The 15,775-nt window shown below is 36.7% G+C and overlaps 1 protein-coding gene across 3 annotated transcripts in view; it reads left to right on the top strand.

Moving 5' to 3' along the window:
- The window catches only part of PTP4A2 (protein tyrosine phosphatase 4A2), a 29,212-nt gene extending 15,728 nt beyond the window's left edge, over window positions 1–13,484 (top strand). Inside the window, exons 2-7 of one of the 3 annotated variants that reach the window (XM_019659790.1) lie at window positions 710–842; window positions 1,247–1,941; window positions 3,945–4,037; window positions 8,462–8,592; window positions 9,893–9,967; window positions 10,946–13,484. In XM_019659790.1, the coding sequence (XP_019515335.1) occupies window positions 1,846–1,941; window positions 3,945–4,037; window positions 8,462–8,592; window positions 9,893–9,967; window positions 10,946–11,054 (504 nt within the window). In that variant the 5' untranslated portion in view covers window positions 710–842; window positions 1,247–1,845 and the 3' untranslated portion in view covers window positions 11,055–13,484. The remainder of the gene's footprint in view (window positions 1–709; window positions 843–1,246; window positions 1,942–3,944; window positions 4,038–8,461; window positions 8,593–9,892; window positions 9,968–10,945) is intronic. The other 2 variants (XM_019659808.1, XM_019659799.1) reach the window with 2 other exon arrangements.
- The last annotated feature ends 2,291 nt before the right edge of the window (window positions 13,485–15,775 follow it).

Below are 15,775 nucleotides of genomic sequence, written 5' to 3' on the forward strand. Positions count from 1 at the left end.
TTCATATTTTAGGAATGTTTTAGTTTTGTACTTGTGTCCATGGTAATATTACTGCAAGTATGTAACTCACAAAATAAAATGCCATAAGAATATCATAAAAAGACTTGAAGATAGATGAATAGGTATCAAAGTTTGTAAGCTTAGGTGGTTCTTTCTAATATATATTCAGTTTCTTCCTGAAAATGGTTCTGTAGTCATTATCTTTCATGTCTTTGTTTTGTCTGGTTACAGTTATCTTTTTGTGGAGCTAAGTAAGCATTATTGGTGGCTTAAGGAAGAGACAAGTGAAAAAACTTAGATCTTGTTCCTATTTCCAGAGGAATTGTGATTATGTTGACACTCGGAGCCAGCTTATAAAGATTGCTGTGTTTCAGAGCAGCAGGCCTAAAATATTAAAAATCTGCCACTTCTCTTTCTTGCCTTGTTTTTGGTAGGGATTAATATTTGGGCAGGAGAAAATACTGTATGAATCATTGACCTTTAGATGCTTTCGTATTTCTGAGGTAGTGATGTGAGTAATAGTAAAAAGGTAAACTGGACTAGAAAATAAGAGGATGGAGTTGACACATTAAGAGTCAGCTGGCATTATGGTACATTGGAAAAACATGGGAACTAACAGAAAACTTGGGTTTGAATTTGGGGTCAACTAATTCATTCACCTTAGACAAGTCACTTCACTTTTCTGATCCTCTTTCCTCATTCCTCGTAGGTAGTAACAACTAAGAGTTGTGAGGAAAAGAAGATAATTTTTTGAAAGAAGTACTTTATGGACTAGTATCCTAATTGGGGGCCAATGCATATACTTTGGATGGAAAGAATTAAATCCTCAAAGTGGAATTTTGGTAAATATCCTCCATCCATTTATAGATACATATTCTTTTAAGCAAAGAGTATATGTGAAGGACTTAACCGTCAAAGCCAAAAAATAAGGAGATCGATGTGAACTTTATGAAGAGTTTTAAGGATTTTTTACTCCTTTAAAAATGACTGAGTTAGAAATAATCTTGTTAGCACAGAAACTTTGCTTGTTGGATCCTGTTTTGGAAAAAGAAAGACATACTTTTGAATCTCTGGCTTTTAAAACTTGGTATATGCTTTTATCCTATTCTTTATAGATGGCAATAATTTAGAATTGGTGACATTTCAGATGCCTTTGGGCTCATAAAAAGTGTATTCTTATCTTTGGGCATTGTGTTTATGATGCTATCAACCTTCAGTTCATTTTACTTATGCTTTTCTCTTCCAGGTTTTTCGTTGGAATATACGTTGCACATTTATGGCGATTCTGAGTGTGAGGGCAGACTTCTGCCAGGCTCAGCACAGCGTTTTTGCTGACAAGTGAGCTTGGGGGTTCTATGTGCCATAATTAACATTGCCTTGAAGACTCTGCACACCAAGACTGGCCTCAGAAATAGTTGGCTTTTTTTTTTTTATTGCAAGCATATTTCTTTAATGACTCCAGTAAAATTAAGCATCAAGTAAACAAAAGTGGAAAGTGACCCACACTTTTAACTTGTTTCACTAGTGCCTAAATGTAGTAAAGGCTGCTTAGTTTTATATGTAGTTGGATTTTTTTGGAGTCTGAAGGTATCCATCTGCAGACATTGAGGCTCAAGTTAAATTTGGATTCAAGTGGATTCAAATACTTCTGCTTATCTTGAAGAGAGAAGCTTTTTAAAGAATATAAACAAGTCGAATAGAGAAAACACTGATTGATTAATAGGCATTTTAGTGGTCTTTTTAATGTTTTCTGCTGTGAAACATTTCAAGATTTATTGATTTTTAAAAAAATTTTTTTTCCCCATCACATTCACACACGCACGCTCACACTTTTTATTTGCCATAATGAACCGTCCAGCCCCTGTGGAGATCTCCTATGAGAACATGCGTTTTCTGATAACTCACAACCCTACCAATGCTACCCTCAACAAGTTCACAGAGGTAAGTTCGTAGGTGGCATGGTCTGCTTTTTGAATTGGATTGGGTAAAATTCCATTAAACATTAACACCATTATAAAGAAATCTCATCACAAAGATATTTATTTTTGTGGTTGGAGTATGGATGGTCAGCCGACTAATCTTTGAATTGGGTTGGATTAGTTATAACAGATTTTTAAAAGAACATTTATGGAATTTGGGGAGACCTTAGAAATTATCTAGTATAAAAATAATTAACATTTTTGAACACTTTGTATCCAGTATCACAATAAGCAATTTTATGCATTTATGTCATTTATTCCTCATTATGAGGTATAGGTACCATTATTATCTCCCTCTTACAGATGAGGAAACTTTGAGGTTCAGAGCGATTTAGTAATTTGCTTGAAGGTGCGCAATACATGGTAGAATTGTCTCTGACACTAAAACCCCTGTCTACCTCAAATATTCTAATCACTTTTGGTGAAAAGCTACCCCAGAACTACTTAGCAATAATAATCATCATATACAAGTGTCTAGAAACTTAGGGGAAGGAAAGGTATTATAGGTAGCATTTTTACGTCAGATCCTTCATTTTTCTGTTGGTAGTAGTAGAGAAATTCTTTGTACTTTATTCAACAAACATTTGAATGTAAGTTCATTAATCATTCCCTGGCTGTTTAGTTTGAATGTGATTTCTGTTGACATATTTTATGGAGTAGACCTAGAGAGCTGGATGAACTGCTAGGGATTCTAAATCTACCCCTCTCATTTTACAGATGGCAAAACTGAGTTCAAAAGAGGTTTTGACTTAAGGCCACAGATATTTACCATAAAAAATTCAGCCATAACCTTTCAATGAACGACCACTATGAAGTTCATTTCAGTGGGATTTTATTTGTATGTTGAAACTTATAATTCTTGATTCAGTATAATTCTAACAACTTTCCTGATTATGTTTTATAAGAAGGACTTTTTGTGAAAAATCAAGTCCGGTAGCAATTAAAACAACTTTACTCTTTAAATAACCACATGATGCAGGATATCATGGTTCTTGCTTATATATACTTACAAGTCCTTGAGCTTCTTAACTTTGTGTACACAGTGTATAAGTTGATTCTAGGCCCGTGTGCCCTTAGGTTGTTCAGTCACCTTTAAGCCTGACTGAATTACGTGATACTGTTTTCAGCCTGTGGATTCCTTGGCTGTAGATTCCAAAAGTGGCAGAGGCCTCTGTCCTCCTGCAACTGTAAAAAGATGGTGGTGGTCCCTTGAAGATAGTCAGTCACTGGATTAGGAATTACTGTAGGAATGTTTTTAAAGGAGCAAGGCTTTTGGCTGTAATTGTGTGTTAGTTGGCTTTGTAATACAATACCACTTTCTAAATCTTAATTTCAAAGTAACTTATTTGTTTCTTTAAATTAAAAATAACAATAAGTACTTACTACATAAAAGTCAGAAGATACAGATAAGCAAAAGACAATTTTAAAACACTTAACTGTTAATACCTGGCTTCTAGATGTTTTTTTCTCTGCATGTATGTATTTATAAATACAGATATAGGTTCACACTGTATATTTTTAAAAATCTTCCTGCAATCTTTTTAGTATTAATTTTATAGTGGTCATAGTATTCTTTATGGATGTACCATACTTCGTTCCCATTTTTTGGACCATTAATGTTTCCAGCTTTTTACCATTCCAAACAGCCTGTGCTGAATATGCTGGCACCCAAGTCTGTGTATATCTTTAATTATTTTGTTAGTAAAAATTCCCAGAAGTAGAATTTTTAGGTCCAAGTATATGTGTGCTTTTAAAGTGTTTGTGTTGTGCTACCAAATTGCCCTCTATAAAGGTGAGTCTTACTGATGCTTCTATTGAGAGTGCAAGAGTGTTCATTGTATATGCTGCCACAATGAGTGATATTTGTAGAAGAATGATATCTTGTTTCAATTTGTAATAGTACATTTTTAAAGCTTTGATTGTAGATCCTAAAGCAAGTTCCCTTATATTTGTTTTTCTTTAAAGGAACTTAAGAAGTATGGAGTGACAACTTTGGTTCGTGTTTGTGATGCTACATATGATAAAGCTCCAGTTGAAAAAGAAGGAATCCACGTTCTAGTGAGTGTGTAGTGTTTTAATTTTTCACTAAAAACAAGTTATCCCTTTCAAACATAGATATTTTTAAAACTTGTACATAATAGGTTGCTTGAGTGATACAATGTTCATAGCAACCTTTAAATTCCTTTGGATTGGCAGTTTTGGTCATTTGTGCTCTTAAAGTCTACACTTGCAGAGTATTTTCAACAAATAAAAAGTAAAATTTAGTGAACACTTATTTCAAGAAAATGGAAATTTGCATTTTGTTTTTTCTATTAAGTTAATGCAATATTTAGCTTTTGTTTCCAGGCTCCTGGTTTGAATCTAACTGAAAGTAATTTCCACCATACATTCATAAGTCACATAGAAAAAAATAATTCTCTATCACTTTGCAAGTACCAATTAGTTACTTAATGTTTTGTGGTTAACTTGTAGGGGATAAAAAGGTGGGAGAAGGTGATAAGAAAGGAGAGGGAGAAGGCATCTTGCTCTAGAGTTATCAGCATAGTTTCTGATATTTTTGGTAGGTTCCTAAGAAGCTTTTGTGTGATTAGATTTCTTTCATAGTTCAGTTTGAACATAAAGTGATTGGAATTCTTTAAAATTCCTCCCTAGCCCCTATATATACACTATTTTATTATAGAAAACAGGAGCCTCGATTAGGTAAAATTGTATACCTTCTTCCCTAAATAGTTGTCTAAATTTCATGAGCATGTAATGAAATGCCCTTGTAGTTTTAGGTGTTTTAGAGCTATTTGATTTGATTGTGGAAAGGTAGTGTACTAGGAAGAGAACTGGAGATTTTTTAAGTAGTTGGTTAGGAAGAAAATAATAAAGAAGATATTGGTACAAGGTTATGTTCCTACTTTTTATTGAGAGGTAGTTCTGTAGTCTTTATTGTATTGGTCAGCAGTTGGACATGTAGTTCATGCAAAGAAAATAAATGTTCTGTTGGTAAGGCAGTTATCCTGTCTGATCCATAAAGTTTCCACACCTCCATTTTGGTGAAAATACAAAAACTAAGTAGGTAATCATTATTTTTTAAAAAAAATGTGTTTGAGTAGTATGGCATGGCAGTAATTGGCCTGCAAATCCATTTCTAAATGACTTTAAGGCCTCCTGTCTGGAAATCACTGGGGATAAGTATAAACGTGTAAAATGTAGTGCTGTGTTTTAAAAAAAAATTAAAAACCCCCAAATTTTAACTTCTAAAACCAGTCTGAATACTAAGTTCTTTTCCCTGTGAATACAGTGGTTCTTCCTTATCCACGGTTTCGGTTACTTTGTGGTCAGACATGGTCTTAAATTATTAAATGGAAAATTCCAGAAATAATTCATAAATTTTAAATTGTGTGTGTTCTAAGGAGTGTGATGAAATCTTCCTTTGTTTCACTTGGGATATGAATTCTTCCTCCGTCCAGCATAGCCATGCTGTGTATGCTACCTGCCCATTAGTGACTTAGTAGCTGCCCCAGTTATCAGATGGACTGTCGTGGTATTGCAGTGCTTGTGTTCAAGTAATCCTTATTTTACTTAATAATGGCCCCGAAGGGCAAGAGTAGTGATACTGGCAATTCAGATACGCCAAAGAGAAACTGCAAAGTGAGTGCTTCCTTTAAGTGAAAAGGTGAAAGTTCTTGACTTAATAAGGAAAGAAAAACAAAAAATCTTATGCTAAGGTTGCTAAGATCACAGTAAAAATAAGTCTTCTGTCGGTGAAATTGTGACAAAGGAAAAAGAAATTTTTGCTAGTTTTGCTGTTTTACCTCAGACTGCAAAAGTTATGGCCAACAGTGCATTGATAAGTGCTTAGTTAAGATGGAAAAGGTGTTAAATTTGTGGGTGGAAAACGTGTTCTGATTGGCGGCAATGTGTTGCGCCAGAAAGCAAGTGACACTAAGCCATTTATTGCAAGTAAGAGATGGTTACACAGGTTTAGACTGAAAAATATAAAAATTACTGGAGACAGACACACCACAGTCACATAACTTTTATTACAGTATGTTATAATTGTTCTATTTATTATTAGTTATTGTTAATTTCTTATTGTGCCTGATTTATAAATTAAAGTTTAACATAGGTATGTATGTATAGGAAAAAAACATAGTACCATAGTATATATAGAGTTTCATACTATTTGCAGTTTCAGGCATGCACTGGGGTCTTGGATATGGGAGGACTACTGTATGTTTTCCAGTGGGTAGATGAGAAATCAGTTTGTTTTGACAGATGGCAGGGTGAGAAAATGAACTGTGGATTGACCATAGTCTGTTTCAACCTATAATATTGGTAAACACCTCTATGAAATAGAAATGAGCTAAAGAACTTGAACTAATTTGTAGAAGATAATGGTATGTCTGGGATTTATTCCATGTCTTCAAATCTAGGCTCTTGTTTTTTTTTTTAAATAGCTGTGATCAGATAAAATTAGAGCTAATTTAAGCTTGAAAACAAAGACATTTAAAATTAAGCTTGGAATTTCTCTCTTTTTCCTAGACAGATTTTAAGATGAATTGTTAAATTACTTTTGCTAGGTGAAGAGGGTTTGGGACATTTTATAAGAGAATATTCCCAACATAAGACTTTTCAATCCTTTGGCCAATGCTCTTACAAATCTGAGGCACAGTGGAAAAGACTAATGGTTTCAGTTATGTCAATTTGAAGTCATATGCTTCTAAATTATTACTTTAAAAGATTTTTTGGTAGAAACTGCTTATATGAATAAGTGAAGCATGTTTCATATTATTGTTTCTTAACTGGGTGCATTTTAGGGATTATAGAGGAAGTAAGCTCTCAACTAAGGTACTTACTGGTTTTACTGTTATTTATAGTTAAACTCTAGTGACATTTATAATCATAAGATTGACAGCCCTTTAATTATGGGTGTTGTTGACAAATCAAACATAATGTACTGTCATGGCTAATGGGCTACAGTATGAAATGTTCTAGTGGTGCCAATGAGTTGCCGAATCAATTTAGTGCTCTGTTGCTTTCCTCTCCCTTCTCTCTAGTATCTTTTTTTTTTTTTTTTAATTTTTTTTAAAAGATTTTTATTGGGGAATTGGGGGGATGGGAACAGCGCTGGGGAATTGGGGAAAGGGGAACAGACAAGTTGCTGTCGTTTTGTTCTTCAATCTAGTTGTGGAGGATGTTGCTTCACTGGCCCAAGTTGGCACCATCATTGCGCTCTTCTCTGGCGAGGCAGATCAGTCGCCGGCTTCTGGACGGCCGCTCACTGCGGCTGCTCGCCGCTCACGGTAGCCCATGGCAATCCACTGCCACAGGGACTGCAGCCCACGCCGTCGCCGGCGACTCATGGCAGCCCAGCTCCAGGTTGAGCTGTTGTTCAGCATCTTAGCTGTGGAGGGCAGTGTCACTGGCCCTCATATGTGGGATCCGAACCGGGGCTCTCTGGCATCCCAAGCGAGTTCTTAACCATCGCACCACTCCATCGCACCACTCGGCCGGCCCTCTCTCTAGTATCTTAAAGTGTCCTTATCTAATCTCATTAGAATAGTCTTATGTTAAAAAAAAAGTCCCATTGTTTATGCATTTCTGTCCTTGAAGCTAGATGGGAGAGAGGGAATGTAAAATGTGAGTCCCCTTTGTTCAAAGCTGATTGGTATTGGTTTCTTAGGACCTTTTGCTAGGTAGCATGGAAAATCAACCCCTCCCTGTATTGTGGATGCACATGGGGCTGGTTTTAATTAAGAAACAACCCAAATTGATGGATATAACAAGAAAGGAATACTTGGGAAAAAGGTCTACATTTGCTCATTACCATATCATGTGACACCGTGCTTGTTAAATAGAATATGTATAATGTACAGAGCTTTAAAAATACTTAAATATTTGATACTTGGCTTTTTTTTTTCTTTTTTAAATATAAGCACAAAGATGGTAGTATGTTTCTGTTACGATATGCTAACTATTGGAGATTTCTTATCAGGGAGCCTTTCTCTAAAGAAAAGACATCATATCTTACAACTGTTTGGGGGATAAACCTCAAAAATACTTGCAGAGACCAATAAGATATCAGCTGGTATACTTCTTTGCCAGAGTGGATTTTTAAAATCACATTGACAGGTGCTGTATTTTCTTTTACTTTCTTGGCTTTAATTAGTTTTCTCTATTATGTCTAATTACTGCTCTGTTGATATAAAATATTTGAGGAACACTAATTTCTTATCACTGATAAGAGATTTCCATAAAATAAAATTAGATGCTGACTACACTTCATTGAGAAAGGTTGTTTGGCACACTTGGATTTCGACTGTGGATCGTTTTTCAGCAGTGATCAGAATTGTGTTATTAAGAATAGGTACGTATAGTATAGTTAGTTCAATTAGGCCTGCCCCTGTGTACTATGTAGCTATTCTGCATTAGGTTGTTAATCCTGGAGAAAACGAATCAATTTAATGTAAAATGTTTTTTTTTCTTTTCAGGATTGGCCATTTGATGATGGAGCACCACCCCCTAATCAGATAGTGGATGATTGGTTAAACCTATTAAAAACCAAATTTCGTGAAGAGCCGGGTTGCTGTGTTGCAGTGCATTGTGTTGCAGGATTGGGAAGGTACGCTCTTACGCTTTTGACTATGAATTCATTATCAAAAATTTCAGTTTGGTAGAAATTTGCATTTGTGGCACTAAATATTAATTGCCTAAAAGGAAAGGAAATGAGAGCAAAAGCTGGTGTATGATTTCTCAGAGCTGCTTTTTGTGTTTCACTGCTTGTCTGATTCTGATGCCATGCTGGATTTAGTTGGTGATGGTTAAGAAGTTGTTTTTAAATTGACTTAATGTAATTACCTTATCTTTGAGCTAAAAATACAGCCTTAATTCAGTATGTTTTCTTTTCCTCCCCATTTCAAGTAATCAGAGGTTCAGGTCTTTGAAACGGGCAAAAAATTAAAATAATTTTAGATTTTGAAGAATCTGTACATGGTTAATTTTGAAGTGAATGGGAAGTTAATAGGTGGAGAGCAGATGGCTGAACTTTAAACTCCTGAAAGGAGATATATGGAGAATGAAAATTAACTTTGATTTTAAAACCTTTTCCTCGAGCATTGCATGGAATGGTGTTGCAATACTCTCATCAACTGCAGATTAAATGTCAATTTATGATGTGTACTTTGACTCAAAACATTAGTGCAGGCTGCTGTTGCCTCAAGGCAGTGGTGACTCAGCCTGTTGTTGCCTGTGCTCAGCCCTTTTGTTTGCTGTTTTCCTCTTTTGCAGTTTAGTGTAGTACAGTTTCTCCCTTAAGGTCAGAAGTTTCAGTCCTAAAGGGTGAAGGTAGTATTTGAACTTGACTTGGGGCATTTTTATAACTAGTACAGTAGTTATTTCTAATTAGATAGTCCAAAGTTAATGCCCTGTAATGGACTTTTTTTTTTTAACATTTCCTTCGTCACATCTTTAAAAAATATTTAGAGAATGTTCCTAATTACCAATTCTCTGACACTCTCCTAGCTCACAAAAAGTAATTTTGTTGAAGAAGTCTAGCATCTTTTTAGTATTTTATAGGAAATGATACTAAAATTGGTTTTTGATAATGGTTAAAGACCAATGAAGAATTTTTGTTGACATATAATGTTGTGAAAATTTGAGATAAAATATGATGCTTTAAAGGGTAAACCTCTTAATAAAGGTTTAGAATTTAGTGCTTTACTAAAAATTGGTAATACCATGGAAGCTATAATGATATAGATATTTTTACTGTATAGGAAAGTATTAGCTATTTTAGTACATATACAGGAAAAAGGGAAGTTCAAGCTTTGTATTGTTTTGGTAATATGTAATCCTGGGTTTTAAAAAAAAATCCTGTAATTCCAAAGACATGTGGATATTTACAGATGAGTTTCTCACTGCAGGGCACCTGTGCTGGTTGCACTTGCTTTAATTGAATGTGGAATGAAGTACGAAGATGCAGTTCAGTTTATAAGACAGTGAGTATGAAGTTTTATGTTCAGAAACACATAAAGCAAGATCATACAAGAGGAAGGAATTATGGAAAGTATCCATTTGCAGTATGGAATCATTTGCTGTCTTTGGCTTAAAATAATGTTTGGTTCGGGTATATCAAAAAGTGCAAGTGATAGAGACTCATAATAATACTGCTGGCTCTCAGATTTAAAGATTTTTTAATTTAGGAGGCAAACTTTGGCCACTGTCGAATATATCCAGTATATGACTCGAATATCTAGGAATCTTTAAAATGAATGGCTAGATAGTGGCGTTTCAGTGATCTCGTGTCTCTTTTAATGGATGTTAAAAATACCTTAAAAATGCAATTCTCTTAACAAAGAGGCAGGGCAGAATCTATAGAGGAGTAGCTAATCACCTAGGACTCTTTAAGTGACTTGTTCAGGCACAAAATCAGATGGTAGTACCCAGACTGATGGAGTAATGGGCCATGCTATTTTGCTCTCCAGAATTCTTTGGCAATTATTTTCTTACCCTTTCCCCCCTTTCCTTAAAAAAGAAGAAAAGAAAAAATAGAATATTTGTGACAGAGGGCATGAAATAAATGGTGGCAGCTCTAGGAAGGTAAACACATATTTCAAGGAATGCCATCTGTGCCTGCTACTTCATATAAATACTTGCTCATGCATCCTGAATACTTGATACCAATTCTAATCTGAAGAATATTAATTTGATTAGGAAGAGTATAGTCATACGTCTCTGGATAAACCATCCTTATCTTTTTAAAACAATAGACTAATAAGAGTCAGCAAAGAAAATTTGTCTAATTTTAGGAAGGCACAGACAGTTTGTGTTTCAACTTAAAAAGTGATATTGTATGGGAAATATGCTGATTTTCAGCTGTGTGGAATTAGAAAGGCCTTAGGCCATAAGTAATGCATTTTAGTGAATCAGGCAGCTATTTTTTTACATGATAAAGTTTGCCATTTTTATATTTTCAGAAAAAGAAGGGGAGCATTCAATTCCAAACAGCTGCTTTACCTGGAGAAATACCGACCTAAGATGCGATTACGCTTCAGAGATACCAATGGGCATTGCTGTGTTCAGTAGGAAGAAACATAAGCGAAGGCTGATTTGATTGTGGCATTTAGAGGGAACTCTTGGTACCTGGAAATGTGAATCTGGAATCTTGACTGTGTCATCAAAGTAGTGATGGATTTAGTACTCCTCAACCACTCTCCTAATGATTGGAAAAAAGCAAACAAAAAATCCCTCTATAACATGAATAAAATGTTTAAGAAAAGAAAAAGAGAAAGAAAAAAGGGATTAATTCAGTGAAGGATGATTTTGCTCCTAGTGTTGGAGTTTGAATTTCTGCCAGGATTGAATTATTTCAAAATCTCCTGTCTTTTTTAACTTTTTCAAAATAGGTCTCTAAGGAAAACCAGCAGAACATCAGCCTGTGCAGAACCATCTGTTTGGGGAGCACACTCTTCCATTATGCTTGGCACATAGATCTTCCTGTTGTGGGATTTCTTTCTTTCCTTTTTTGGGGGTGGGGGGTGGGGGGCATATTTTTCCTCTCTTCTCTCCTTTCCCCTAATCCTCCCCCCACCCACCATACAAGTTGTAGATGGAATAGGAGAACCCCTTGTTGCTATAGATGTGTGTGCGGTCTGGCGGCAGCCTTAAGCCCACCTGGGGCTTTTTTAGGAAAAAAACACAAAAAAACAAAAACCGGAAAAAAAAAAAAAAAAAGCAGTGGCATATATATTATACGATCCAGGTGGTTTTTAGTCTTTACTGATGATGGGGTGTTCATGTTAGTTTCTTTTCTTGAAAAAACTATTCAGCATTAGGCAAAGTAGCCAAGAGCCTTTTGTTTGGGTTTTTGTTTTGGTAAATTAGTGGGGAAGTGGCATTTTAAGAGGAGTCTCTTTTCTCAAAGAACTTAGCTGAGAGTCGAATTCTTCTCTTTTCCAACCAATGAAGCTAAGTGGGTATCCCAGAAACTTGTGTTTTCTGAAGGGGAGTACTCCAGGCTATCACTAAAGATGTGTCCAGGGCAGAGAGTTTGCACACTTTCTACACCTTGTAGAATTGTGGGCTGTAGCATTACTCTGATTTTCTGTCTAATGTCAGAGAATGCTGGTAGTTTAACATTTTTAGTTTAGGATTTATTTGTACTCTGAATTTTCAGGAACAGTCAGAGGAGTAGCAGCAAAGACACAACATTTTAGACTTGAGAAATGCCTGTGATAGGTATTTTCCAAACTGCCCCTTACATGTACAGTTCAGTTTAACCACTGATTGCCTTGTTATTTTCTTACTGGGTTCTTTATGAGATTAAAAAAAAAATCGCTGGTTCAAAACCATCAATGCCTAGTGAATATGTGTCCACAGGCCCTAACAGGGTAGGAGAGAGACAGAGAAGCAGCCCATTGAGTAGCAGGAGGGACTGTTATTAGTGAAATTGGTGTAGTGTCATTTTTGCGGATTCTTTGCTGGGTTCAATGCGCTGATCTAAAAATGCTGTCATTGTGCTATTTTGTGGAAGGCAGTTGTGACGGGGCTGCATCGACAAGAGCAGGTTGAAGGATACCATCAGGGGCTCTTGCACTCTTTATCTAAATAGTACACTTCATAGTGCTCTGCTTCCAAGGGTTTGAATAAAGACTTAGGGTCATCTCGTCCTGTTGGAATTTGCTGTGCAGAGCCCTAATCTTCCCATTTTGTTGGATCAGCTAGTCCAGTAGGAACGGAACAGGACCTGGTCACAGTGGTGATACCTCAGACGTTGGCTGGCTCTGTGAACTGCCTATCTCTTGTGCTGGAGCTGTTCTGCTTTTTAACGAATTGAAAATCTGTAGACTCTCTCCTCCCCCATCCCAGAAAACAAAGCAAAATAATGCTTTTTTGAAATAGTTTCTAGCATTTTAAAATGAAAAATGATGGTACTATCCAAAATTCTTTATTTCAGAACATGACAATAGATTTCTTTCACATAGGCTCAAGATCAAAACAGCGTATCTTCTAAGCTCAGATAGACTGTTGTCTCCAAGGGTTTTGATCAATACCATAACAAACCTTTTTTCTTTGACATGCTCTGATTTTTGTTGTTTGGGGGGAGGGAGGGAGAGAGAGAGACAGAGAGAGAGTATGTGTTTGTGTGTGTGTGTGTGTGTGTGTGTGTGTGTGTGTGTGTGTGTGTGTGTACGCACGCGTGCAGTGTCCACCGTATCAGTGCCTGCCTGAGTTAGGAAAATTACATTCCTGGTTCTGTATGAGAAGGATAATAAAGCAACGTGAAACATTAGCTCTCATTTTGTTTTAAATTACAGACTAATGTTATTGTTCTCAGAACTGGATTTTCTTTCTCAAAATTAAAAGTTTTTTTTTTCTTTTGGATTTAATGAAGTATTGCTAGCTGAAGCAGTTTGACATGGTGACAGAGATGTCAGACTGATGAAAGGTGTGCAGCCTGATTTAAAACCAAACCCTGACCCCTTTTAAAGAACAATAAACATATTTTACATGCTCTTTGTTTGTACGTTTGTTCTCCATCCCAGGTTGAGTTTCACTTATGTCTCTTTAGACAACTTGGTATTCTCAAGGCCTGATTTGGGTCCTGCTAATAACTGAAAGGAGGTGAAATAATTAGAAGTTGGAAGTTCTAAGATTTCATGCCACCCAGGTGTTCAACACGGGTAAACTTAACTAGTTGGGTTACATCTGGTACATTTTCTGGTTTAGTTCTTGGACACAACACTGTCAGAGTTGAGCATGTTGGCTCATTCCAAAGGACTTGTTTATACCATAGGTTTTGGTGAAGCATTGCAACTTTTTACTTGAACTCATTAAAGAACAATGAGGAAGGAGGAACTCTGTATATCCTAGGATTTGGGGGTGGGGAATTTCCCTTAAACCATTCATTCAGATAGCAAACTTAACATGCTAAGGTACCAGGAATGAAAAGATTAGATGGTGATTCCACTTTGGAGGAGCGGGATCATTGTAGACATAGAGTGAATGGTTACAGTACTGTTGACATGCAATTCATTGATCCTCTCACCTGTCTTTAATTTTTCCACCTCATGCCCTTGTTACCCAGCTTAGAGTCAGCAGACCATGTTTAGTTGCAGTCACTTTTGGCTACAGTAAATTGCCTTGCTCCATCTCTTGCCTCATTATACGGACGTGCCTGGCTCAACTCCATTTTTGGTTAAGTTCAGTATGCCACCTCTGCACTTGTGCAACTGAACTTGCTGACTCTGTTTAAAGTCATGACCTCAAGTAGACCTTAGCACCATCTGACAATCCTACTCTATCCCATTTACTCTTTTACTCTCCTTGAAAACTTAAAATTTAATACCTTTCCCACCCTCACATTCAGCTTATGACCTTTTCTTTTTTTTTTTTAAACTTACAAAATAGAAAAAATTTCCACAGGCTCCTGCCAGCACATTTACTTACCTACCTACATCTGTGTTCGTACTTATCTTTCCTCCAGTTATATATTGTTCTTGCCCTACTTAGGGCGAGCTCTTCCACTTGTGTACTAGATTCTGTACCTTACCTTTTCAGAGGGCTCAGATGTAGCCATTCTATTCGTTTACCATCAGCTACAGATATGCTGGTATTTCTTCTACGTTAAATCAGTTCCACATCCATCCCTTAAGATACCATCCCCTTTTTTCTGCTCTTTACAGCAAAACTCGAGTTATCTACCTTCATACTTGACTTTTCTCTTTTGAACCCACTCTAATGAGGATTTTGACTCCACTGATACTGCCCATGTAAAGATCACCAGAACCTTCATGGTACTTAATCCAATGATTAATTCTCCTCTGAAATGCTTCATTTGCTGTGTAGGCAGAATAACACCCTCCCACCCCCCAGCCCCCAAAGATGTTCACAGTCTTAATCTCTGGGCCCCATAAATATGTTATCTTCCATGGCAAAAGGGACTTGAGATGGGATTATCCTAGGTTTTTCTGGGTGGGCCTGATGTAATTGCTTGGGTCCTTAAAAGCAGCGAGTTTTTTGACGGAGGTCAGGAGATGTGACTAGGGAAGAATGGTTGGGTAGATGTAGTGTTGCTGGCTTTGGAAGATAGAGGAAGGGGGCCTCTAGAGCCTGGAAAAATCAAGGGAACATTTTCCCTTAGAGCCTCCAAAAAAGAACTCAGCCTACCAACACCTTGATTTTAGTTGACTTCTACAGAACTGCAGGGTCGTTTTCTATTTTTTCAAGCCACTAAGTTTGTGTTTGTTACAGCAGTAATAGAAAATGAATATACATTTTTGCCTTCTAGGACACCATACTTTGAGTTTTTGTCGAGGTTAACAGCCACACCTCAGTTTGAGTTTCAGGTTCCTCGTTAGTCGCTCCACTTCTGCTCTAGCTACCTGGATTCTATACTCAGGTCTCCAGACCCATTGTCCAATGCCTACTTGACATATCTCATGTATGTCTCGTAGTTCAAAGTTAACTTCAATTCCTGCTCAAAGGAGACTTCAGTGAGACCTTCCATGACCACCCTATTTAAAATGGCCACCAGCACACCCCTGTTATGTCCTAATGTCCAGCTATGCTTTAGTTTCCTCCATGGTGCCATTTCACAGCCTTTATTGTTTGTCTCTTCCCACCAGAATATAAGCTCCACAAGGGCACAGTTTTTTTTTTTTGTGGGCCTGTTTTGTTCACGATATCTTCCCCTGGAATGGTGCTTGGCATGTAGTAGGTGCTCAGTAAATGGCTGGGCATGAATAGAGGCATAGATGAGTGATGGTATTATGGAGAAGGGAGTGACTAAACCTGCCCTGGAGCAC

The sequence above is a fragment of the Hipposideros armiger genome, unplaced genomic scaffold, assembly GCF_001890085.2.
Source record: "Hipposideros armiger isolate ML-2016 unplaced genomic scaffold, ASM189008v1 scaffold_10, whole genome shotgun sequence".
Lineage (NCBI taxonomy): Eukaryota > Metazoa > Chordata > Mammalia > Chiroptera > Hipposideridae > Hipposideros > Hipposideros armiger.